Source organism: Wyeomyia smithii, chromosome 3, assembly GCF_029784165.1.
Source record: "Wyeomyia smithii strain HCP4-BCI-WySm-NY-G18 chromosome 3, ASM2978416v1, whole genome shotgun sequence".
Taxonomy (NCBI): domain Eukaryota; kingdom Metazoa; phylum Arthropoda; class Insecta; order Diptera; family Culicidae; genus Wyeomyia; species Wyeomyia smithii.
The window spans coordinates 80,739,848-80,764,252 of record NC_073696.1 but is presented as its reverse complement, the minus strand read 5'-3'; the positions used below and the strand labels follow the sequence as shown (position 1 = coordinate 80,764,252).

The window sequence follows — 24,405 nt, the reverse complement described above, 5'->3', positions numbered from 1 at the left end:
CTTGAACTCACCCACTTTTCTCAGAGATGGATGGACCGATTTTCACGAAATAAGTTGCAATAGAAAGGTCTAGTTGCCTGATAAGACCCTATTAGATTTTGTTATAATCGGACTGCAACTTTGTCTGTTATGTATCAAAATGTAAAAGTTATGAAACTTCATTATCTCAGAAACTACACAACCGATTGGAACAAAACAAAATCGGTATCAAATGAACGGGCTGTCTTAAAAACCCCTAAATAACGAATTTTATGATGATCGAACATGTAGTTTGAAGGTTATGAAAAGAAGCGTGTTTAGAAAACTTTATCAAATTAACTCGTTTTGCCAAAGATGGCATCACTGATTTCAACAATCTTAGTTTTAAATTAAAGGTTTAGTTGCTTTATGGCAAGTTGACAAAGTCGAAAAAATGCTGCTCTAAAGCTCATAATAGTTGCCCTAGGATGTAAAAATTCACAGGAAAAGCTATAATTTTTCATTTTTTCTTAGTTTGACCTTTTTTTTTATTCTCGCTTATTTTCCGTCGGTCTAGTTCCGCCACTGTTGTGGCCAATCACCGACGCCCAGGGAGGCGACTCCACACCCAGGACCCTAACTCACGACCCGTTTATTAACGGACCGGCGCCAACGGCTTTACTTCCTCATGCGATGGAAGGCGTGAACCAGAGATTTTTCGCCTCAGAAAATCTCCCGGTGTCGGCTAGGATTGAATCTAGACCAGTTGGGTTGGTTGTGAGTGGATCACGCCACCTCACAACCATCGACACCTATGTCGGCGGTGGGATTCGAACCCAGGCGTCGAGCGTGGTTGGCGGAGACGTTACCAACCACGCTATGCCCCCGCTCGGTTTAGCCAGATAACATTACGTCAAAGAAACACGAACGTTTCTGAACAACCACTTGGCTCCAGTTTTACCCCATAATACCCTACAAATCTACTTCAGTGTCGCCTACTCGAATATTTCTTCGATTCTTTCGTCACCCGTTATTACGGGGCAACATTTGTGTTGACCAGTGTAATCGGACTTTTATTTATCCATTATGTGTTAAATTGTAAAAATATTGAAATAATAGTATATTTTGGCCATTCATTGGATGCCTCTCAGAAACGCTCAGTAATATCAACTGCGTTAAAGAATTTCAATTTTACTGATAAGATCATTCAAATTAATGTATAAGGAACAACATTTAATTATACATTATTTGAAATCTACTAACTAACGTTGACTTAAAGAATCTGAATATTTATAGGCAGTATATGAGTAAAAATCGATTATACCACAATCAAATACAAAATTGTATCATATAGTTGAAAGAATTTAATGTTATTTTCATGTATCTGAGTTAATTGATATTCATATCGTCGGTTTCGTGCAACACTGGCACAACTCGAAAAACATAGTTTCGAAAAAAAAACGCGTTTGAAAATTTGCGTCAAAAATTTATTTTTCGATTTTCAAGAAACTTTGAAGTTTAGGATTACCAATCCTTATTAAACACCTTTGGGTCTATTATGCACATATTACGTGCTCACGTTGTCCAAGTTAAAACCTTAATTTTACTAACTTTATGGAGAAATTTCGATTTGTGCAGCAAAGGCACTTCTACTCATAACTCTGGAGTTTTTGTGATTTTCGAAATGGGATTTCGTGTGATGAAACTTAACAGTATTTGGCATCGTTTGCTATCAAAAACTTAAAAATGCAAAATTCTGAGTTTTGACAGTGTTGCACGTAGCCAATGATATGTTAAATTTTAAATGTTCGGTATAGTTGGCTACCAAAAATTTGTTGTTTCGAATGAATAACAAATCCAGCAGAAATAATCAAGATGTATTTTTTGAGTGTTGGAGTAAATCTGTTTTAACAAATAATTAGTTCGAAGGAGAAAGGCTGGGTCTCACTCACTCAAATCTCTGGGCTGGGTCTCACTCAAATAACTTTTTTGTGACTGCTCAGCCGAAAGTACAACCAACACCAACAATTTAACAGTCGAAAACTCAGCAACAATTATTCTTGATAAAATTTCGAAAAATAAAGCATGCAAAGTTGCTTAGTTTAGAATGGCCTACGTGTCCACAAAGTTTAATCGAGTTCTGAGAAGGTGCTGCTAACATACGTTCAAGTTGGTGCGAAATCCGTACATCGCGAGGTTATTCAGGATCAAAAGCCGTTAAGCTATTGTTTTGAGGTAGTCATACTGAGCACAATCACAATAGCGCGGACGAAATCTGTGCTAAATTGCCCACTATGGGAGTAAAGTAGAGTGTAATAGAACAAACGAGGAACGGTTGAGCTTAGTCTGAATATTCGATTGTTTAAACTGACAAAGTTTCATGCATTTAAATTCTAGGAAGGAGTACGGGGAATAACACTAAAATCTAAGTTTTACTCTATCTCATAAGCGTGCAAGTGGGGTAAATTTGTTTTCTGTAAACTCGAAAAATTTTTCCACGATAACTGTGGAACCTAAGCACAGACAGTTTTTTTTTATTATGAGGCGTATTTCTTAGACATTGTTATGTCATTTATCGCCCAGGTGGTCTCGAGGTACGCTGCTGGCCTATCAAGCCAGTCGTCGCAGTCATCGTAGGTTCGAGTCTCGGCTCGGGAGAGACTGTTAGTGCCAGTAGGATCGTAGCGCCAGCCCCGCAATTGTCTTGTACACTAAACAGTCGGTTGCGAAGTTCCGAATCCATTATTAATTTTGATAACGCCTAACCGATTGCTTGGTATATGAAGGTCTCATGGTAGCGTCTTCGTTTCATAAGTTTTATTTTACCTATAAATAAATAACAGTTTTATTCGGCATATTTTATTTTGAAAAAATCATAACTTTAAAACAAGTTCATCCATTTGTGATTTTCTTAGATAAAACTAAAGGTAATTATTTCTTTTCCAGAAAAAATAGCTATAAATCTAATCTGTGTAAAATTATTATAGTTGTTGTCATGTATGTATTCGATTTGAATAAAAAAAGTCAAAAAATTTTCATTAAGCAGACAATGTGTGCAGTAGGAAAAGCGAAAAATAAGCGAACTGGAATCATGATACAGATTTGGAAGAAGATACCGCATCCCGACGGGACTTGAACCCGCAATCTCCCTGTCTCCGGCACGGTGTTGCTTAATGAACTTGAATGTTAACAGGTAAAAACCGTTGTTAAAAATAGAAATTTAGTTCAATTTTTTTTTGTTTTTCAAAATATCTCGATATACTACAGAGTCAAATGTGTTATTCAAAATTAGATCAAGAGATATTTTTTTTTATGTTTGCCCCAAAAATAAGGACAAACAAATAAAAAAGGCATTTTTTTAAGAAAAATATTAATAACTTTGAGTATAATTGAGATATTTTCGAAGTCAGCATTGAAAAATGTTTGTCTTAAAAAGCCTTAAAAGTCGTTTAAAGACAGTTGTGAAATATGAAAATTAAATTGAAAAAAATGGATGCAAAAAAAGTTTTTTTCAATCTGAATCAGTTATTTTAAAAGACAGAGAAAAACTTTTCTCTACAAAGTTACTAAAAATTAACGGGGCTACAACAATGTGGAACAGTTTGATTTTTCTTTACAAAGGTGAACAAATTAGATACCTGATTACATCGAAAATGTGTCTCACTCTAATTTTTGATAATTTTCAAAGAAGTGCTTTATCATCTTCATCATCTTTGTAGAAGAAAGTTTTTCTCTAGAATATTGTTATCGAGTTTGAGACCAATATTTTCCCCCAAACTTCGGTTGTGAAATGTGATCAGATATTTCCTAATCTCACACGCTAAGAATAAATTTGTAATCTTTACAGTAAACTTTAATATGAAAACCAATAGGAATATTCAACTAACAGGTTTCGGCTAATTAGTATGCGCTAATTTTCGATCCTGGCTATGGCACCTGATTTATAAGAGAAAATGAAAATTCAACTATTCGAGAATGGATTTTAATACAAATTTTTAGAGAGCCAGTTATAGTAAGCCGAACTCTAACGACTGTCCATTACATCGAAAAACAAAAACTGCGATAGTAGGTTGTTGAATTTTCATGTAAATAGTTTTCGGACGTGCATTGTAAAAATAATTTTTTTAAACTCTAATCATATCATACAGAATTCACTGTAACGTTAAACTATTTGAGAATTCGCAGTTATTTACAAATACATAATGACAATAAACTACCAAAAGCTAAAGCTTGGTAGGGGCTGGTTTGACTTAGTGTGCAGCATCTCGCATCACCTTTCCAGTCTTCTTCATTATGTTCTTGGTTATCGTCCGGTACTATTCGATTGGGTGAAGTTCAGGGCCGGCGTTCATGTGGGTAGTGTAGGTAGTAGTAAACACTCGGAAAATATCCCTGTGAGTACTTACCCTCACGGAATTATCAGACAAAACCGAAAAAATGTAATGTTTTCTATGTTCGAACCTTAAAATTGCCGTGCACATGTGCGAGCGACCACTTTTCAATGGATATCGTTGAGCGAGAGCTACAGATTTCATGCATTTCTAAGCGATTTGTTCTCAAACTAACAAAATTTCGATTCCGAGAATTTTAAGAGCTACTCTTGTGCATTTTTTCATTGGTCAGAAAAGTGAGACTTTCGCTACTGTAAGTGAAGCCTTAACATAAATCCGCTTAGATTTAAATTTTGGATGGAGAATTTTTTCGAGGAGACAAAACTGTTTAGCCCTAACATTTGTATTAAAAATTTCGATATTTATATGATCTTGGCACTATTGGAAAAAAAACTGTGAAATTTACCTAGCGAACATGGATGGCAACGACTGGCAGGGCGCGTCGTATTTTACTTCCTTCACGAAGGAAGTGAGCTCCGAGGGGAATTTCATTTTACACACCAGGTTCCCCAAGAAGGTGCTGCTTTGGCTGAAAATCAGCGAGAAGAGGATGTCAAAGTTGTTCTTCTTGCGCTCCGGATTGGCCTGGAAAATTGAAAGTAAGAATTACCTGCCGGAAGTTGCGTCGTTCATCAAGAAATACCATAAGGGTGAAAAGCGGTGAACTGGCTCGATCCGCCGTCGGCCCACTACTCAAAGCTTCCCCTAGCTGGCCCCATCGAAGTTTCTGGGTAAAATTGAAGAGTAAGATCTACTCAACAATTTTGTCGCGAAAATTGATAAATAAAACGAAGACATAACTCAAACATGCCTACACGCATGTTTTCGTCCGCCATGGCGATTGTTCCGATTAACTACAGGAAGGCCACGCATTAACCTTTCCCATTCCTTACTATCCAATCGGAAAAATAGTTTGACGCCAGCCCTGGTGAAGTTGGGGGCAATTGGGTGGGTTAAAATTCTTTGTGATGAAATTCGTCTGAGGTGACTGCTTATCAAATCCAGTCAAACTGGATTTGACACGACCTCACTGTGCCCTAACAAACGATAAAACTCGCTTTTTGATACACTTTTACTTGTATCCCGTTAAGTTTATCGCCTTTTTCCTTGTTGACAGATACCTTTGTCTAATTTATCACCGAAAATCAACTTGAATTTGGCGCAGACATCACTCTGTACTTTGAAAAGATAAAATTTCGTTCCGGGAAGCTGTCCAAAATCCATCTAAAAAAATTTTGGGATTTTTTGAGGTTCTCTTACTCCACAATAAACACGTTCAGAGAGAAATGAGGATACAGTCATGCCTCGATATAAGGCAACTTTATTTTTATTTTCGTTACGTTATATCGAGTTACGTTATATCGAAGCAAAAAAAATATTTTTTTTTAATTAATGCAAGAATGTTAATGATTACGCAAATATGCGCAAAAACCCATTTTCCATCACCTATCAGTATTTTTAAACCTTTTTTTATGCCCATTTAGAAATATTTTCAGAAGCAAAAAAAATTGTTTTTTTCAAATGATACACAGGTTGCTCAAAGATGCGTGAAAACCTATTTCCCTTCACCTATCAGTAATTTTAAACCATTTTTATGCCCATTCAGGACAATTTTCAACAAGCAAAATAAATTTTTTTTAATTGATGCAAGACTGTTGACGGTTACTCAAAGATGCTCGAAAACCTATTTCCCATCACCTATCAGTTTTTTCAACCTTTCTTATGCCCATTTCGAGAAAATTTCAACAAGCAAAAAACAAAAATTTTTTTTTTCTAATTGATGCAAGACTGTGAATTGTTACTGAAGGATGCGTGAAAACCTATTTTCCATCACCTATTAGTATTTTTAAACCTTTCTTATGCCCATTTAAGACAATTTTCCCATTAGTTTCATTAATTTTAAAACTTACTACAAACATATTTTTGAAGCAATTTATACCCCAAAAACAATTGCTGTATCATTTATTTTCAATTTCAATACATTTTCAAAGTTACGTTATATCGAGGTAAAAGTTACGTTATATCGAGTTACGTCATATCGAGGTTGCCTTACATCGAGGTTGCCTTATATCGAGGTATGACTGTATTTATATAAAAAGCTCTTTCTTTTCACTTCATACCAGTATTTTTTGTTTGGTTTATGCATGCCAAGTTCTGTCCAAAATGGCGTCGAAACAAGAAGCATTGAGCAAGCGCAGTGTACAGTTCTCACTGAACAACGCAAAAATCTTAGCAAAAGTTTACGATAAACCATTTTAAAAGTGAAAATCTTCTGATTTTGATTGTGTGTAATTTCCTACAAACCTCGATTAAAATTCACTAAAATAGTAGCATTTTTCGAAAAAGCAACACGCAATAATCAAAAACTGAAAAACGAGAAATTTAACGATATAAAAACCACAAGCAAATTAGCGAGAAGTTACAAAAATTGCTCTGCAATAGCGGTGAGCAATGGGGATGTAAATTCCATTTGAAAATACGATTTTTTTCCTTATTAGTTTAATATGTTCCACCACATGAAAAAAGGGCTTTCGTATTATACATTACTATACTTGTTATCAATAGTATACATTCGTTAATCACAATGCGTGGTTGACTTGAAGTGTTCAAGTTTGCTGAAAAAATGGCACTCACGTAGAGCATCGTTGAAGATCACAATTACGTGGGGCCTAGATAATTGCAGCCTCATTTGATCTCATTTGATTGTCGACATGTCGGCTGGAAAAACTAACCTTTTTATTTCGCACTATTTGCTCTACTACCCTGATTAGCACTTTCACTTCCATGCTTCAAGTGCATCCAATCGTATACAAAACGATATTCGTTGCATACTGGTGTAATAATGTTTCCTGGTGGGCCACAGCATTGATATTGCTTCCCGCTAGGCACATTTGGATTCCAATTTCATCAGTATTTGTGGTGGGTATTTAATTTCAGCATCATTATAGTCATCTGTATTCAGTAGCAGCAGCAGCAGCGCATCATCAACAACAGGTTGATCCGCGATGAAGCTATCCACGATGAGCGCAGTGCAGGAAGAATAACTGAACGCACGCACGGTTCGTTCGGTAACCTCGTGCCGCCATGCTGCGCATCACGCTCAGAGCTACTGTTTGCCTTCTAAATTACATGCGAAATGTGGCGCGGCCTTGCTGCTGATAGCCTGCATTTTGTTCATTCTGCGATGATGATGGACTACTGAGCGGTGATATCATAATTACGATGCAGGTTGCAGATGATGCACATTTCGCTATGCGGCCACCATGCATACACACACACCGATGGGCAGTCCGGTCGTTAAGCAACGTGCAGCAACCGTACTGAGATGAGGAATTTGGTTGCTTGCGCCTGCCAAAATTGATTACAACTATTCGGGGAGCTCTCCAGGTTGTGATATACGAAGCTAATTATACTTGTAACTATCCGGTCAAAGAGTATCTAACTTCTGGTCGGTGGCTGTGCTCGTAGCAGGAAAGCATTTTAGACACGAGTTAATGGCATTTCGAACAACGAAATGTGATGCCGTATAAAAGTATAGAGTAATTAACCAGCGAGTATATTTGATAGTTTTGAAATGTCTAGGATAACCCTAACAAGCGTTTAAAATTAAAGAAAATCTTCGTAAAAAACAATCAAGTCCATGTAGGTACGCGATGCTCAACGTACTCACAACTTTCCCCGTGTCCATCGAGGATCACATCATGGAAATTATATCTCTCGCGAAGGTGATTGTCCCACTACCCTCCTAGAAGTAATGATCAAAATTACATAGTTCATTGGTAGTGGGATCAATTCCTAACCTTTCCAATCAGAGATTTTCGATGCACATCATGCAGAAGCTAACATGCTTCTTTTGATTGCATGCTGTAGAACAGATAGCGCAGCCAAGATGCAATGGCAACTGCAAACACCGTGTATTTTGCCATTAACAGACAAACCGACATAAACTGTGCCACTTTTGCAGGTATATTTGTGTTCATACGTATGGGATAAAAAAAGGTTTAAGCAATGGGATCTTTCAGGGTAAAAAATGTAAGCAGAAGATGTGCTCTTGATTTTGCATTCACAGTGTAGTGGTAGTGTAGTCAAGAAAAGGCTCCGTTCCTGATTCGAGGACTGTGGACCAACAGCAAAAAGAAAAAGAAATAAAGAAGATGGATTCAGACACAATAGAAACGACGGGGACGTCGAAACAGTTGCCTTTTGTGACGCTTATTCCGGCTCTGATAGCACACAGCAAAAATAGCGAAATTGATTCATACATACAAACGTACGGGGAATGACATTTTCGATTCAATGTGTTCATATGTGTCTTATTTTGTAGTGCTCTTTTCAGTAACGAGGCACTATTCGGTGACCCGTATAGGGAAGAAGCTTTTTTTCCGCTGACTTCAACAGCGCTACATGTTTAGTGAAATGTGAGCCGAATACAGCGCGCGATATTGATTCACTGTTTTGTACCGCTGAAGCCAGAAGACTCAACGAGGTATTTTACGTGTTCGTTATGTTGATGTTGATGCAGGAGATATTGCAGAAGGTAAAATTGATGACTGAGCTGCGGTATGAGATTTAAATTGATATCAAATAAATAGTCTATCGTCAGCCGATCTGCAGTGTGGCAGTAGTGCTCTCGATAAGCTGCAACACACCTATCTCCGTCTGTTTGATGCCAGTCATTTAACTATCACCGCCTAAGAAACATTAAATGCTGTTTAAACATGAATTCGACAAATTCCATCATGGAAAAGGTTGTTGAGGGGTTTCTTTCCTTGAGTTTTTGAAAATGTTTATATTTTTTTTTTCAGAATGGCTGAGAATAATTTCGAAACGGGTCCTGCTCGAACAAATTGGTAAAATTTAATACACATTAAACATTTCAGGATGGCTATCCATTTGAACTATATGGCAAACAAAAATGTTAACCATGGCCTTTTGAGATGATTTAGCAGAAGATGGAAAAAAGTTCACGCAAAATTCGATTCATCAGATTGCTATAGAATCGAGAACATGCGCCAATTTGAAACTTAAAACATACATCATTAATCAATCAATAAACGACAATAATATGAAAACGTTCGGTTTCCATTATCAGCACACTGGTAACCTTTTCTTAAGATTGATTACACTTTCTGAAGAAGCAGATTTTTCCGCTTTCAATAGCGTTATTCACACTAAGCCAAATCGGCGATAATGTCATTCGCTAACGTTTAACTTAACTTGTAAACATCAATTTCCAATTTTTGCGATACACATCTGGCCTTTTTTCTGTAGCTGCTCAGCCAAGCAGTCGGCAAAATTTGGCGCGTACATTAAATCATTTTCCTTCTCAGCTTTTCAACCGACAAACCTCAGCTGTTCTATGTGTGCCACCGTTGACGCTATGCATAAGTAAAATAAACAAAAATACACCGTTGAATAGCAATATCAGCAGTGAGCGATGATTTTTCGCCTTTCTGCCTTCTAGGTCCTCCCCATTGAAGTCGCTTTATTGTGTCTGGTATACCGAGGTATGGGTTGACGAAAGTTTACCGTATCTTCGTATCGCTCCCTTCCAGGCGCGCCGTAAGATAGTGTGGAAACGTGTGCGTTAGTCATAAATCCTGGCACCTCCCTTGCGGAGATTGTGTATGCGAAGTCTATGTACCTAACCTATGTTGCAGGCTTCCTTTCCTACTGTCGAATTCTTCCATCGTAGGGTCGGTGCGCAGCAAACTCAGCGCGCGCTTCACCGAAATTCTGTACCACTTTCATTGATTTAGCGTAGCATCAAGTACTGTTTTGGGCAGAGTGATAATAAGGATTTTTCAATAGAATATTAATTAGAAAAATTTTCTGTTTCTATTGCAGCTCTCTCTGAACACTACATTTGATTAAATTTTCTTTACAAGGAAATTTTGATTGTAAGTAATGCTAAATATTAGATATACAACACCTGAACACATTCTAAATTCCCCTGATGCAGCCCTGGGTCCATTAGCTGGTGGTTCGGGACTCGAAAATAAATCATCTCTGGTTTATCGTTGCACGAGTGTGTGACTGAGTTTCTGCCGTTGAGTAATTCATGATATTTGCTTGCAAACGTGGATATTTTACTGATAAACATCAGTTCGCAAGGAGCAGTCTAGTCCTTCAGAATTGGAAGCCAAAATTCAAGGCTAGCATGCAAACCAAAGAAGTTTCTCGCCCTGTACGATGCTTTACGGCGTCAGAAGGCTCGTTGAAATGATGTCGAATTTAAGATGAATTGAGCAAACGGTAGTAGAATTCAATGATTAGAAGATGCGATTTATGAATTATTCAACTGAATAAAAAGAGATGAAAAAGTTTTCTACACAAGGGTTTTTTTTAACGGATTTGCTTAGTTTCTGCAGTAATCGATTGGAAATCTAACTATGCGTCCACAAAACGCGGAAAATTGTAATTTTATGATGTTGAGTTAACATCATAAAATTAGAATGCCATTTTAAATTATAAGTTGGCCACTTTAAACTACCGAATACCATTATCACTCGGAAATTTACTGAAAAGGAGAAGTTTGCTTCGAACTTATCACTTCCGAACACTCTCAAGTACTTGTACAAGTAATTTGACAACAGCCGTTCTACGTCAACTTTGCGGACGAGGCTTTGCTTTTCTGTTGTTTTTTGAAAATTTCGTAAGAGCAACATTTAAAAGGTTGTAAAGTTTTTCAACCCTTGTTTAAATTAATATGTCTGAATAATAACGAGAGATATGAACAAGTTAACCAGGAATGACTTTAGGAAATTGTCTGAATTGTCATTTACAACTATTGTAAACATTGAGTTCGAAATTCTACAGTGACCAAAATTATTTGAGGAATTTGAAAAAAAGTTCTAATAAATGGTCATTTCAAATACTTCGGGACATTTCAAATTTTTTCTTACAACTAATAATCACTTTTTTTTCATGTCTAAGAAACATTTCCAACGTGAAACTTTTGTTATAAAACATTTTTTACTTATTCGGATTTTTATTCGGAAAGACAAAATTATTAACTAACATTCTGTCGAAAACGTTACACCGGTCAAAAGACCGTTCTGGCTCCAAAAATATTGGCACTCTTCAATAACTTTTTTCCATAGGCTTTTTTTTTGAAAATGAGGCGTCAAAAATAACTTTTAGACTGAAATAGTAGTAAATTTATAGGAACATCAGAGCCGGATTTAAGGGAGGGCCCAGGGGGCCCGGGCCCTGACATTTTTTGGGCCCCCACAAAACGAGAAAACAGTTCTTTTCGCTATCGAAAATGAGATTCAATCAAAAGTTTAATTTACAGCAAGAAAATTTAAACAGACCATTCCAATCTAGAACTTTCCTTCAGTGTTACTTTTTCACGAGCGCCAATATCACAACTACATCCACAAGAGTTCACCTTCGATTCTCTTGGAATGACACACATTAACACACCATTTGAATCGAACCAGCGCGCATGGGAGGTAAAGCAAAGAAACAAAATAATCCAGAAGTTTTTTTAATGCATCGCTGTTGATTCCAAATAAAAATAAGCTTACTTGTCCGTGTGCAGATTTTTTTGACCTGCAGATGTGTGTAGTTTTTTCATAGTTTCTGTAGATTATTGCCAGGGTCGCCTTATATTTGCGCAGTCTTTCTCAAATTGTGTGCAAATTTTTACCTGTGGATCGCAATTTTTTCAAATTGCGGTAGGATTTATTTTAGATATCAAATTTGCTCAAAATGTGCGATCGCCACAAAACCCCTCGAGTATATCAAAGTGGAGCTCAAAAAAGAAGATTACATGAAGAAAAAAATCAAAAACTCGTTAGTTCCTTCAAAAATCATTTTATTTGAGGATATATTTGAGCCTAATACCTCGTTCACACTACATTGCTTATTACCTGATATCGGACCATTCGTGCTGTCGAGGCCATATCACCATGTCATATCCATATCACGTGATATTCCATACAATCGAGCTGTCATTGGATATCACCTCGGCTGCATGGTATCGCGGATATCATGTTCGAAAACCAATAAAAACCAGATTTGCAGCAGTTGGCACCACAGCCAAAAGACATTTAACGCAACCCTACAAATTTCGAAATTCGCGTTGCATGCCAAATAGAAGGAAGGAAATATTTTTACTCTTGTCATCCCGCACATTTTGACAATTGCTAATGAGAGTTCGCGTTGGTGCGAGCCAACTAGCTGAAATCTCTATTCTAATTACATTTGCTCTTGTTGTCTTGTTTTAGCCTTGACCTGTTTTTGTTTTCTTCTCTTTTCAATTAGCAAAGTAAATGTCAAACCATGTCATCTGACTGTAGAGTGAACACCCGAGGTGATATCCGATATCATCTGGCGATATCAGGTGATATGCGGCGTAGTCTAAACAAGGCATAATGATCTCGAACGTAACTGGAGAAAGGTCTTTTCTAAAGATGAAGATGAAGATCATTTAAAATAGGTTGCGTACGACTACGAAGAATGAAAGGCTGTCAAACTTAGCATTACGTTGAGAGTTAAGTTGAGAGTACGATATTCTGAAGGAGTTGAATGTTGTTTAGTTAATTAATAAGTTCTTCGAAAAAAAAAATCTTACAAATTTTTGGTAACTTTTCAATACGATTTAACATAAGATTTTTTAGTCCCTAGATAAGTAATGTCGCTGGTGTCGCTGGATTTGTACAGGTTATGTATAGAGTTGATCTGCTTGGGAACGTAACGTCAAACGTCGTCACACTGGACGGAATCGTCGAACCTTTCCTCATTACACAGAAGTTTCAGATGGGTGAAATTCAGAAAATTAATTGTCGATAATTTACAGCATGAATTCAAGCGCATGTGTGTAAGAAAATCATCCATGTCAGCCTCATTAAGGAAATAAAATACAAACATGAACTGTTTTACGATTTAGTTTCACACCGTTTTACTTTTGATGTGCTCATCCATAATCTTGCCCATAGTTAATAACAATCATGCTATTTTTAACTGTTTAGTGTTTTCCTTCTGAAAAGAATACTTTTCCTTATTTATTTTAACTGTGCGAGCAAAGGGTGATAATCAGTTCTAAAATGAAATACAATCGATATGGTGCTAAAGTCAAGCAACGATGACACATTTATGTGCGAGCAATTATGTTCAGGATAGTCTGCTTTTTCTTTTGGCAGCTTTTCCCCATAACACAGCTCAAAATAGAGGTAGGTCTACTAGATCATGATTCTCAAAGCTGTTTTCAAGTCGAACCGCGACAAATCGACTCTAGTGCTTGGGATCTTTTGTGCAACATGATTTGCCTCGATTAAAATGGGCACACTAGCGACATTACTTATCTAGGGACTAAATAATCTTATGATTTAACTCGTACGATAAAAAAAAACCGTTTTGTTTTATTTGGGGCCTCCACTGTAAACTGGGCCCCGGGCCCCTACAAACGTAAATCCGGCTCTGAGGAACATCTATGCAGAGGTTCAAACAAATAAAAAGTGACAATTTAGAAAATATAATAAAATTGTCTTGTGTTGCATAGAATTGATCTTCAGCGTTTTTCGAATGTTCGAATGAATCTAGAGATATTATTTCGAAAAATGGCTTGCACACTCACAAAGTTTCGATTAATGCGGAGAGTTTGCTGTTCTGGTCGAGTCGGCGCAAATACCTTTATATATAACATGTTGTAATTTCTGACAATTCCGACATTCTCACCATTGGCGCACACTTTAAACACTTTTGAAATTGATTTATTACTTTGATTCTTTCATACTTTTGACTTTTTTCAAAATTTCAACATATAGGCAATTCCCGTTTAGACTGTGTTGTCACTGTTTACATGAAGTTGTTAGGCACAATTCAAGTTATGTTTGTTCAAAACCCCATGTCGATTGAGTAAAAACCTGCATCGGTATCCTGCGCGCCTAAATGGAAAAATAAGGAATTGCTTCTGCTCTCGTAAAGCCTTGGTGCTACATTCCTTATCGGAACTTGACCTTCTGTTTATTGTACACAGACTTCTCAGCCAACTGTTAAGTGTACAGGACAATTGCGGGGCTAGCGCTACGATCCTACTGACACTAACAGTCTCTCCCGAGCCGTGACTCGAACCTACGACGACTGGCTTGTTAGGCCAACATCGTACCTCGAGACCAGCTGGGAGAGTCTTCTGGCTTCTGCTCTCGTACTCTGGATAAAATCCTGTTTAGTGGATCACAGCATTCTGAATATTTCTCGAATTTGTCGGACGTTCCGCAAAGCAGTAATCTAGGACCACTGCTTTTTGCGTTATATATGTATGACGCATCTTTAATATGATGACACCCCGTTAAGCAGGCATAGTACGCTAGGCATAATGGACGGCAGGCATACGGACGCGAGGCTGAATAGACGCGAGGCTGAATAGACGCGAGGCTGAATAGACGCGAGGCCGAATAGACGCGTCAACATTTAAAATTATATAAATCAGTGGAGCATGCGACTTTCCTTTTGGTATTTCTCGGGCAAAATGCTCAATGCGGTAAATGAACGTTTCTAGCTCGTCTACCAATCCGTCATATTCTGGGATGCAGGTCTGGGTGTGTGTGTGGGTGTGGGTGTGTGTTTGTGTGTGTATGTGTGAGTGTGTGTGTATGTGTGTGAGTGTGTATGAGTGTGCGTGAGTGTGTGTGAGTGTGTGTGTGTGGGGTTGGGGGGAGGTGGGCGGGGGTTGTTGTGGGTATGGGTGTGTGTGGGTGTGGGTGCGGGTATGGGTGTGTGTGTGGGTGTGGGTATGGGTGTGTGTGCGAATTTGTCGGGCGTTCCGCAAAGCAGTAATCTAGGACCACTGCTTTTTGCGCTATACATAAATGACGCATCTTCAATATTGCCAAACAATTGCCGTAAGTTGTTGCAGAGGATGTGAAGTTTTTGCCTTATTGGACTAATGTGCGGTGGTAAGAAGGCACTAGCCACAATCGCAGGCAACATACAATTACGTAGTTTTTTGATGAATATTATATCGAGCAAAATTTTCTATACTACAAAATAATTTTTCAAAATTATTATAACAACAAGAGCTAATATTAAATCCCGATCAAGATCGAATACTCAAAAAAACTACAGCTTCACCTCATTAAATTGATTAACCCTCGAGTGTATTCCCAACCTTATAGTAAAAAAAATATTGACATAAGAGAGGCTCTCGTAATTCTAAGTTATCTTTGCGGTCGTGTTCTATAAACGACATCTTCAACTGTTTTAAGAAAAATAGATTTTTGACAAAGTGGCCTCCAACTCACATTAAAAGTTCTTGCTCTATTCTAAAGCTTACGCTTTTTCACATTATATATGGGAAAATTAGAGATTATCAAAACTTATTTGCAGTGGTGGGCACCATTCCGCTAATTCGCTAATTAGCGACGCTAAAATTCAGTTAGCGATTTCGCTAATTTTTGAGCTGGTTAGCGAAACTGTTAGCGTCGCTAAAATTTTGGCCTTCCGCACGCTAATCGCTAATTCGCTAAATTTTGTAGAGAAGCGACAATAGAAATATTTAGAAAAACTGTGAATTGCTGATGGCGTACGTAAATTGCTACGAAAGATGAACATACTTTACTGCGAAAGTTACTTTTGTCAGTTTTTTCAGCCTAGAATGGAGTTCCAGCTATCGTACAAGCCACAGAAGCATTTTGAAGAACAAGCACAAGGTCTAGATTAAATTTTCGGCACACCAAGAACTTTGGTAAATTGCAATGCGCTTGAAATTATGACAACTTTGGTTCTACTTTTTCGATTCAGATAATAATTGAATTTTCATGAAAACATTCCTTAGAGTACCTATTTTCAATGCAAGCTAAATAACTTTTGTTATTCTTGTTTTTACAAAATCAAATATGAATACCGTTTCGTGAACCTCTTACTGTAAATAGCTTTAAAAAGTAATTGTTTTCGTTTGTTTAACCAAAACAGATCAAAGTGGTCCAAATCTTACAAAACACGAGCAATAAATATAGCGATATGTCTATTTACATATTAAAAAGTTAGCGATTAGCGATTAGCGAAAGTTCCGCTAATGTGGGTTTAGCGTTTAGCGTTTAGCGATTATCGAGCTGAATTTTCCGGTTAGTGACTTAGCGATTAGCGTCGCTAAATTTTCGGTTAGCGGTGCCCACCACTGCTTATTTGACAAAACCTTTTTTTTTGTTAAATCTTACCTTACTCAAGTTGTGCAACTTATAACATTCTCCATAGTATATTTTGAATTACTTATCGTTAGAGAGGGGATAACAAGGGTATTGTTTTGCATATTTGGTAAATTTTAGGTAGTAAATATAGCTCAATGTTGGATTTTTCTGAAGAAAAACAATATAGCAGTCAAATTAAATTTGGCGACCTTGGTGGTTAGATGTTTTCAAATCCTATCCTTCTCCTTTCGAATGATATGTTAGTTCGATAATATCATAAATTAAAGTAATTCAATAGTACGTTTGTTAATAGCTATTTTGGTAAGCCAAATTTCAACGTAAAATGAAGGGTCCATGAAAAAGTATATTTTCCATATTCTGAGCTTTGTAATATTTTGAAATTTGTGACTGTTTTGAGATTTTGGATATTTTCATCACTTTTGGCATATTTGACAATTTTGATAATATAAAATTTATTGACGTATATAACGTATTCTGCGTTTTTGAAGGTATTTTTGTCCTGAAAAGTGAACTTCACATGCTTCAGTCGGGCATTGTTAGAATTTTGCGCTCCAAACAGATGTGCTATCTTTCATTTCATTATAGCTCTATTGTCCTGCTTATGCTAACTAAAAGCATCCTGCTTCTTCGGGAAATTTAATATATCACCGGGGTGGGCTTTAATCATGACATTGAAATAGCTAAAATGCGTGTAGTGTTCCCTGGTATGCATGCCTTCAATAGAAACTCGATTGAAGTAGAATTAACAGGCAAGCAAATATTTTAAATGAAATTGAATATTAAAAAAATAACCAGCCCCGAGTTTATGTTTTGAAAGGAAGGTTAGTCATTGTAACGAAGTTGCGTAAGCTCAGCTTCTGTTTCAAAATTTCCCTTTTCGTGAATTCGATTAAGTTGTTAATTTCCGATTCACTCATTATCGTTTAATCTCGCCACTGTATTATTTATCGTTAGCATGCTTCTAGTTTGGTTTTGTGCTTTAGTATCGCGAAAATTTAGCAATAAACCGTACCGTATTGCGACCGGCGAAAATTGCCTGCCCCAGTCCAAGCTATCCAGCAATAACAACCCGGAAATGGCGTAATTACTGGAACGTGCCAGCGAGAATCGTCCAGATGTAATGCGCACAGATGGCTTTAAACCACACCGTTACTCAGTCGTTAACGAAAGGATCGCCCAGCTGTCGCTAAGGCAGCCCGTAGTTGGTCGTCCTCCTATGGCGGCGATATCGCACCTCTCCCCTGATACGCGAGCTACCAAACATTCCATACATGTACCTATGCTGGTAGCGCACTTTCGTCACCGAGCAGCAGCAGCAGTTTTGTGATGTTTTCATTGCCGAGTCCTTCCCCCTTCCTGATATGATGCGAAATGAAATGCAACGAAACGACATATAAGTCCTGACGACGATGACGGTGCGAGTGCGAGCGAATAGTAGATACAAGATTAGGACCCCGGTTTAAAGCACTACACGATGCATCGCCGGTTTTGTTTTGGTCGAGCAGTTCTTACAGTGGTTGTTATTGTTGTTGTTCCAAGTAAGCACTACTTGCAGGCCACCGTTCTGGGTTGGCTGGGACGAAACGTACGATGGAAAGCAGACGGACGGAGAGGAGAAGGCAAAAGTGATGAACATCTGCTCGTGGCGCTTTACTTGAACGTGATGGCGAGGCCGGCTGCTAGGTACACTGCTAAGCGAGTCGAGCTCGAGAGCTGCGTTGTGGACGTCTACCTTTTCTAGGGGGTGACAGGGTGCCGTACCGTACGTTGGTTCGCCAGTTCATATCGGGTAAATATCGGGAACGGTTCGACAAATCAACGTATCCGTCGTTCTTCGGGCTGAAGCTGTTTGTCGTCGCGGTTTCTGCTAACGGCCGCATGATGGTCGTTCGATGCTGCACAGATTTCTCAACTGTTTAGGGAGGTTTTCACACTGGAGACACTGGTTTACAGTGAATGTTTATGTTCATACATTGGTGATTGTTTTGTGTGTTACTAGCGTCGTTTGGGGATTTTGGATGCAACGACGGTTAACGATCGGTGGTTATTTTTGGAGTACTACAACCACTATCGTAAAGTGTCAAACCAGTGAGCTATAAAAGCTGATTCCCGAACGCGTCCTGTTTGGAGACCGTGTTTTGAGTGATGTTTTATGGGCATTTTGGAGTTTAGGTGCATTCAAGCAGGACGATAAGCAGTGGATATAAAATGCGTTACACGAGAGGATAAAATGGATATGTTTAAGGATACAGCATATCTTGGAAGCGGCTTTCGGAATGTAAGTTTGAAGAAAATTAATTCAGTATGAGCAGTTTTAAAAATTTACATAATGAAAATGTTGCTGTGACGCAGCCAGTTCATAAATTGTCCTCACATGTATTATGAACCATTTTGAACAGGTAGTTAGGTATTTGGCACCGAAAGCCCATGGCCTGGTTACGAAGTTAGGTACGGCACTTGCAACTAGCAAAATGGTTTAAAATGGGATTTTTCTACAAGTTTCCTTTTACAGTTATTTGCTGGTACCGATTGTAAAACAGATTAAAGCCGATTGAGAAAAAAGAGAAAATAATCTATCATAATCCAACAATTCAGCAGAAAGTATTTGCCTACCTTTCAATGTTCAACTCAATTCGAATTTCAATTCATTTGCATACTTCTACTTAAGCTCCTCGTTATGATTGTTAGTTGAGTTATCACATGAATTTCTCCGAGTAAGATTTCAATGCAAGTGCGATGCTGCTACTTTAACGTTTGCTTATATACTGGAATAGCGCAGACACTTTTCAATTCGAGTTTTTTTTTTGCGTCAAGGCAATACTAGATAGGGGAAAGTAGGTAAAGACGGACACTGCGGGTAAGATGGACACTTTTAATATTTCACAAACTAGAATGTATTATGATAGTTGAGTGATGCGAATACCTTCCTTATAGTGTGTTAATGCTTTTGAGTTGCATTATCGGTTTTTAGTAAGCAAACTGTCAAATTTGTAAGTAAAACAAAGAATATTTTCGTGAACGCGCAATTCGATGTAATTTTTATTCCATGGAATTCGATGTATTTTTATTCCATGGAATTAGTGAACTCAATTTCAAATTGAAGTAGGGGAACTGCTCCATTATTCATCTCAACAGCCAGCTGCACCTATATTCATCATATTCCACTTATTTGTCCAATTTATCGGCAAATTTCTACAAATGAATGACAGAATCCGCTCAACTTTTGAGACGTGCAGACGTGTTTTTCGATTGCGCCTATCACAAGTGAAGCATTTGCCTTTGAAAATTCTTATTCTTGATTTATACCGTGCCGCGTCGCGTGTAGCAGTGTTTCCGCGATGAGGCGCGAAAATACCTTCAAAATTGACTATTCACAGTTCGCCATAAAGCCGTCAGTTGAAAAGCTCTACGGTTTTTGTCGCTCAGTTCTCGGCTTGAAGAGAGAAGAAATAAAAAGATTACAGTGCCACAGAGGTGGATCATGTGCGTTTATAAAGGTCAGTGATCTGACGCTTGCCCAGAAAGTCGTCGACGAACACGACGCAAAACATGAGGTGGAGTGTGAAGGGAAGAAACACAAGCTACGAATCACGTTAGAAGATGGTAGTGTTGAAGTGCGTGTTTACGATCTCCCTGAAGATGTGGGGGAAGAAAAGGTCGTTGACTTCCTGAAAGGCTTCGGAGAAGTAATCTCTATTCGCGAAGTGTCGTGGAGTGAGAGTAACGAATCCGAAGGAATACCGCTCGGCATATGGTCTGTACGTATGTTAGTGAAGCGGAACATTGACTCGTGGGTAACCATCGACGGAGAGCAAGCACTTGTTGTCTACAAGGGACAGCTGCAATCCTGCCGCCACTGCAAGGAGCAAGCACACACTGGAATATCGTGCGTCCAGAACAAAAAGCTGTTGTACCAAAAAAGCTACGCAAATGTAGCGAAACAAACTGGACAAACAAACAGGCAAACTGCTGGTCACCAATCCAAAAACTCAGCTAGCATGAGACCAACAAACATGAAAACAGTGGGTATTAAATCCACCGCTCCTTCGCTAAATTCGTTCACCGCCTTCCCCAACCTGCCGAAGAGTGCCACTAAGCAGAGTGAGCCAGCAGTCCCGAAAACGCTCGGAGAAAACCAGCCCACAGTCGGGTTAGTTGCATCGCATCAAAACATGCAGCAAACGTACGATGCGTCACTGCCATCCGTATCACAGCCGAAAGCTGTCGGAAATCTGGGAGATATTTTTAAAAAACCCTTCCTTACGCTGCGATCGCAAAGTAAGAGCAGCAACGGTAACGAAACCGACGATTCCACCACTTCAACTAACAGCCGAAAAACTCGAGGACGACCTGCTGGTAAAAAACCACGACCGAACGACGGCGATGATGAGCAGGAGGAGAACTACCAACTATAAATGGCTCTCACATCCTACAATATCTCGTCCATCAACATCGGTACCATAACGAACCCCACGAAACTCAACGCACTTCGGACCTTCATCAACAACCACGACCTAGACATCATATGTCTACAAGAGGTAGAGAACGAGCAGCTATCTTTGCCTGGATACGTCGTTTTCTTCAACGTGGACCAAGCGAGAAGAGGTACAGCGATTGCTCTGAGGCAACACATCCGAGCCACTCACATCGAGAGAAGCTTAGACAGTCGACTTCTCGCATTGCGAGTGCGAGACACGACGATATGCAACATCTACGCTCCCTCCGGATCAGCACAACGCGCTGCGCGGGAGAATTTCTTCAGAGAAACGCTTCCCTACTATCTTCGTCATCATACAACACATACAATTCTAGCCGGTGATTTCAATTGTGTGCTTAGAACATGCGATTCAAGCAGCCCGAATACCAGTGGTGCCCTCAGAGCAATCGTACAACAAATGCAGCTTCACGATGTGTGGGAAAAATTATGCCCACGTGATGCGGGCTATACGTATGTCTGCCGAAACGCGAGGTCGCGCCTCGATCGCATCTATGTCAGCAACGGCTTGCGTGATCAGCTGCGAGCAACACATGCCCACGTATGTTCGTTCACCGATCACAAAGCGCTAACACTTCGGCTCTGCCTTCCTAGTTTGGGACAAGAGTATGGTCGTGGTTTTTGGTCTCTTCGACCCTATTTGTTAACCGATGAAAATATAGCGGAGTTCCAATATAAGTGGCAATATTGGACTCGACAGCGCAGGAATTATGCTTCATGGATAGAATGGTGGCTTGCTTTCGCTAAGCCCAAAATAAAAAGTTTTTTTAAGTGGAAATCCCACGCCGTCTTCGAGGAATTTCACTGTCAACATCAACATCTCTATGGCGAGCTACGGCTAGCTTACGATAGCTACTACCAACATCCAGAAATGATAACCACCATCAACCGGCTGAAAGCCGAAATGTTGACACTCCAACGTAGATTCTCTCACACATTCATGAGAATTAATGAGACGCACGTGGCAGGTGAACCCATGTCAACGTTTCAGTTGGGAGAAAGACGAAGGAAAAAAACCGTCATAACACAGTTGCAAACAGAGCGGGATGAAACGATAACAGAACCAGGGGAGATCGAAACGCACATGGTCAACTACTTCTCGTCCCTATACTCGGAAGAGGCAGGAGAAGAGTTTGACAACAGCTTCAACTGCACGAGAGTAATTCCAGCCAACGACCCGCTAAACGAAGCCTGTACGAATGACATCACGACGGCAGAGATCTGGTCAGCAATACTATCGTGCGCACCCCGAAAATCACCCGGATACGATGGTATTCCGAGAGAATTCTACCACCGCCTGTTTGATATCATCCACCGTGAGATGAACCTTATAATGAACGAGGCAATGAACGGTAATCTCCCTCCGTCGTTTGTGGAAGGCATTATCGTGCTGGTGAAAAAGCGAGGCGGCGATGATACAGCCCGATCGTACCGCCCGATATCTCTCCTAAATAGCGACTACAAGCTCTTCTCACGCATCCTCAAAACCAGGCTAGAGCGAGTGATGCAGGAACATCGCGTCCTGAGCGATGGACAGAAGTGCTCAAATTCAGAGCGCAACATTTTTCAAGCAACTCTCGCTCTGAAAGACCGAATCGCAAATCTTCGTCACCACCGGCGGGCAGGCAAACTGATTAGTTTCGATCTCGATCATGCATTCGATCGGGTTCGGCACTCATTCCTTTTCGGAACCATGCGGGCGCTCGGTTTCAACGATGAATTTATCACTCTGCTCTCACACATCGCCAGCCGATCCACATCTCGGCTGTTAATCAACGGACATCTCTCCCATCCCTTCGAGATTCAACGTTCTGTGCGGCAGGGGGATCCACTGTCCATGCACCTCTTCGTACTGTACCTTCACCCACTTGTGTGTAGGCTTGAACGTGTATGCGGCGACGATCTACTGGTGGCATATGCAGACGACATAAGCGTGATCATCTCATCGAGAAGGCAACTCGAAGAAATGAACGACCTGTTCACCCGCTTCGAGGTAGCTGCTGGCGCAAAATTAAATTTGCGCAAAACTGTTGCTGTAGATGTTGGGTGCAGCGAAGGGAACGCAATTAACACCCAGTGGCTGCAGACAACCAATGTTGTCAAAATACTAGGTGTGCAATTCACAAACTCGATACGCCTGATGACTACATTAAACTGGGATGCGTTGGTAGGCAAGTTTTCACAACTAATGTGGTTGCATTCTTTACGCACACTGACACTGCATCAACGGGTCACCATGCTGAACACGTTCGGAACTTCGAAGGTATGGTACCTGGCTTCCATCCTACCACCGTTGTGCGTACATACTGCGAAAATAACAGCAGCAATGGGCAAATTCCTGTGGAGAGGGATGGTCGCTCGAGTCCCAATCATGCAGCTAGCTCGTAGCATAGAAAATGGCGGGTTAAAACTGCAACTACCGGCATTAAAATGCAAATCTCTCGCTATCAACCGACATCTGCAAGAAATTGAATCACTTCCTTTCTACAGATCCCTCCTTTTGCAAACAAATCCTCGCCCAACGATCTCGATAGACCTCCCTGATCTTAGACAAATACAGACAAACCTGAGACAAATTCCCCATCAAATTCAACAGAGTCCCTCCACCGGCCATATCCATCAGCATTTCATCAATCAAACAGATCTACCAAGGGTAGAACAAAAATATCCAGGAAGTGGCTGGACGCGCGCCTGGCGGAACATAGCAACGAGGAGACTAACATCAGAACAGCGAACACAACTGTACCTTTTAGTAAACGAAAAAATAGAACATCGCAAGCTGCTATTCGTGATTCAACGGGCGGACGACGAGAACTGCATACACTGTGGAAATCGAAGTGCAGAAACTGTAAAACATAAATTCTATGAATGTGATCGCGTAAGACCAGCATGGACAACCTTACAGCAAAGGACAACAGCCATTCTGGGTGGATGGAGACAGCTAAGTTTTTCGGACCTAGCCAAACCTGCATTATTTGGAATAAATGAACAACGAAGACTCAAAATACTGAAGCTTTTCAAGGAATACATCTGTTTTATAAATCAATGTAATAGTAGAATTGATACTACAGAATTAGCGTTTCATCTCGATTTAGTGAACCCAAGCTAAAAGTAATTTTTATGTACATATAAACGACCTGACAAATAAAATCATTTTACAATTAAAAAAAAAAAAATGTTTGAAAGTAAATCGATTTGCTTCTCGATTTTGTCAAGTAGTTGAAAATTGTACGTTGAAAATATGGTAAAATTTGACGATAAATTGATCCAAAAGGCGTGATGAGATGAATATAGGTACTGAGATGAATATAGGAGCGGTTACCCTAGATTGACGTGGCAAGACGAATATTATTGTATAAACTAGTTTACTTTACAAATCATCGGATATATTAGGCCAAGTTTACTA

At 39.4% G+C, this 24,405-nt stretch overlaps 2 protein-coding genes across 5 annotated transcripts in view; one reads left to right on the top strand and one right to left on the bottom strand.

Annotated features, from left to right (window-relative positions):
• LOC129726870 (uncharacterized) overlaps positions 1-4,809 on the bottom strand; it is a 131,014-nt gene extending 126,205 nt beyond the window's left edge. Inside the window, exon 1 of the mRNA XM_055684048.1 lies at positions 4,756-4,809. The gene's annotated coding sequence lies outside the window, so the exon portion shown is untranslated. The remainder of the gene's footprint in view (positions 1-4,755) is intronic.
• The window catches only part of LOC129726866 (uncharacterized), a 100,592-nt gene that overhangs the window by 36,744 nt on the left and 39,443 nt on the right, over positions 1-24,405 (top strand). The window contains exon 2 of one of the 4 annotated variants that reach the window (XM_055684036.1): positions 10,197-10,237. The exons of 1 other annotated variant lie outside the window; for it this stretch is intronic. Coding sequence is in view for 1 of the 3 variants with exons in the window: in XM_055684032.1 (XP_055540007.1) it covers positions 18,735-18,782 (48 nt within the window). In the remaining 2 variants the exon portion in view is untranslated. Of the gene's footprint in view, positions 1-10,196; positions 10,250-18,268; positions 18,783-24,405 lie in introns of those variants that run through there. 2 more of the 4 variants (XM_055684034.1, XM_055684032.1) reach the window with 2 other exon arrangements.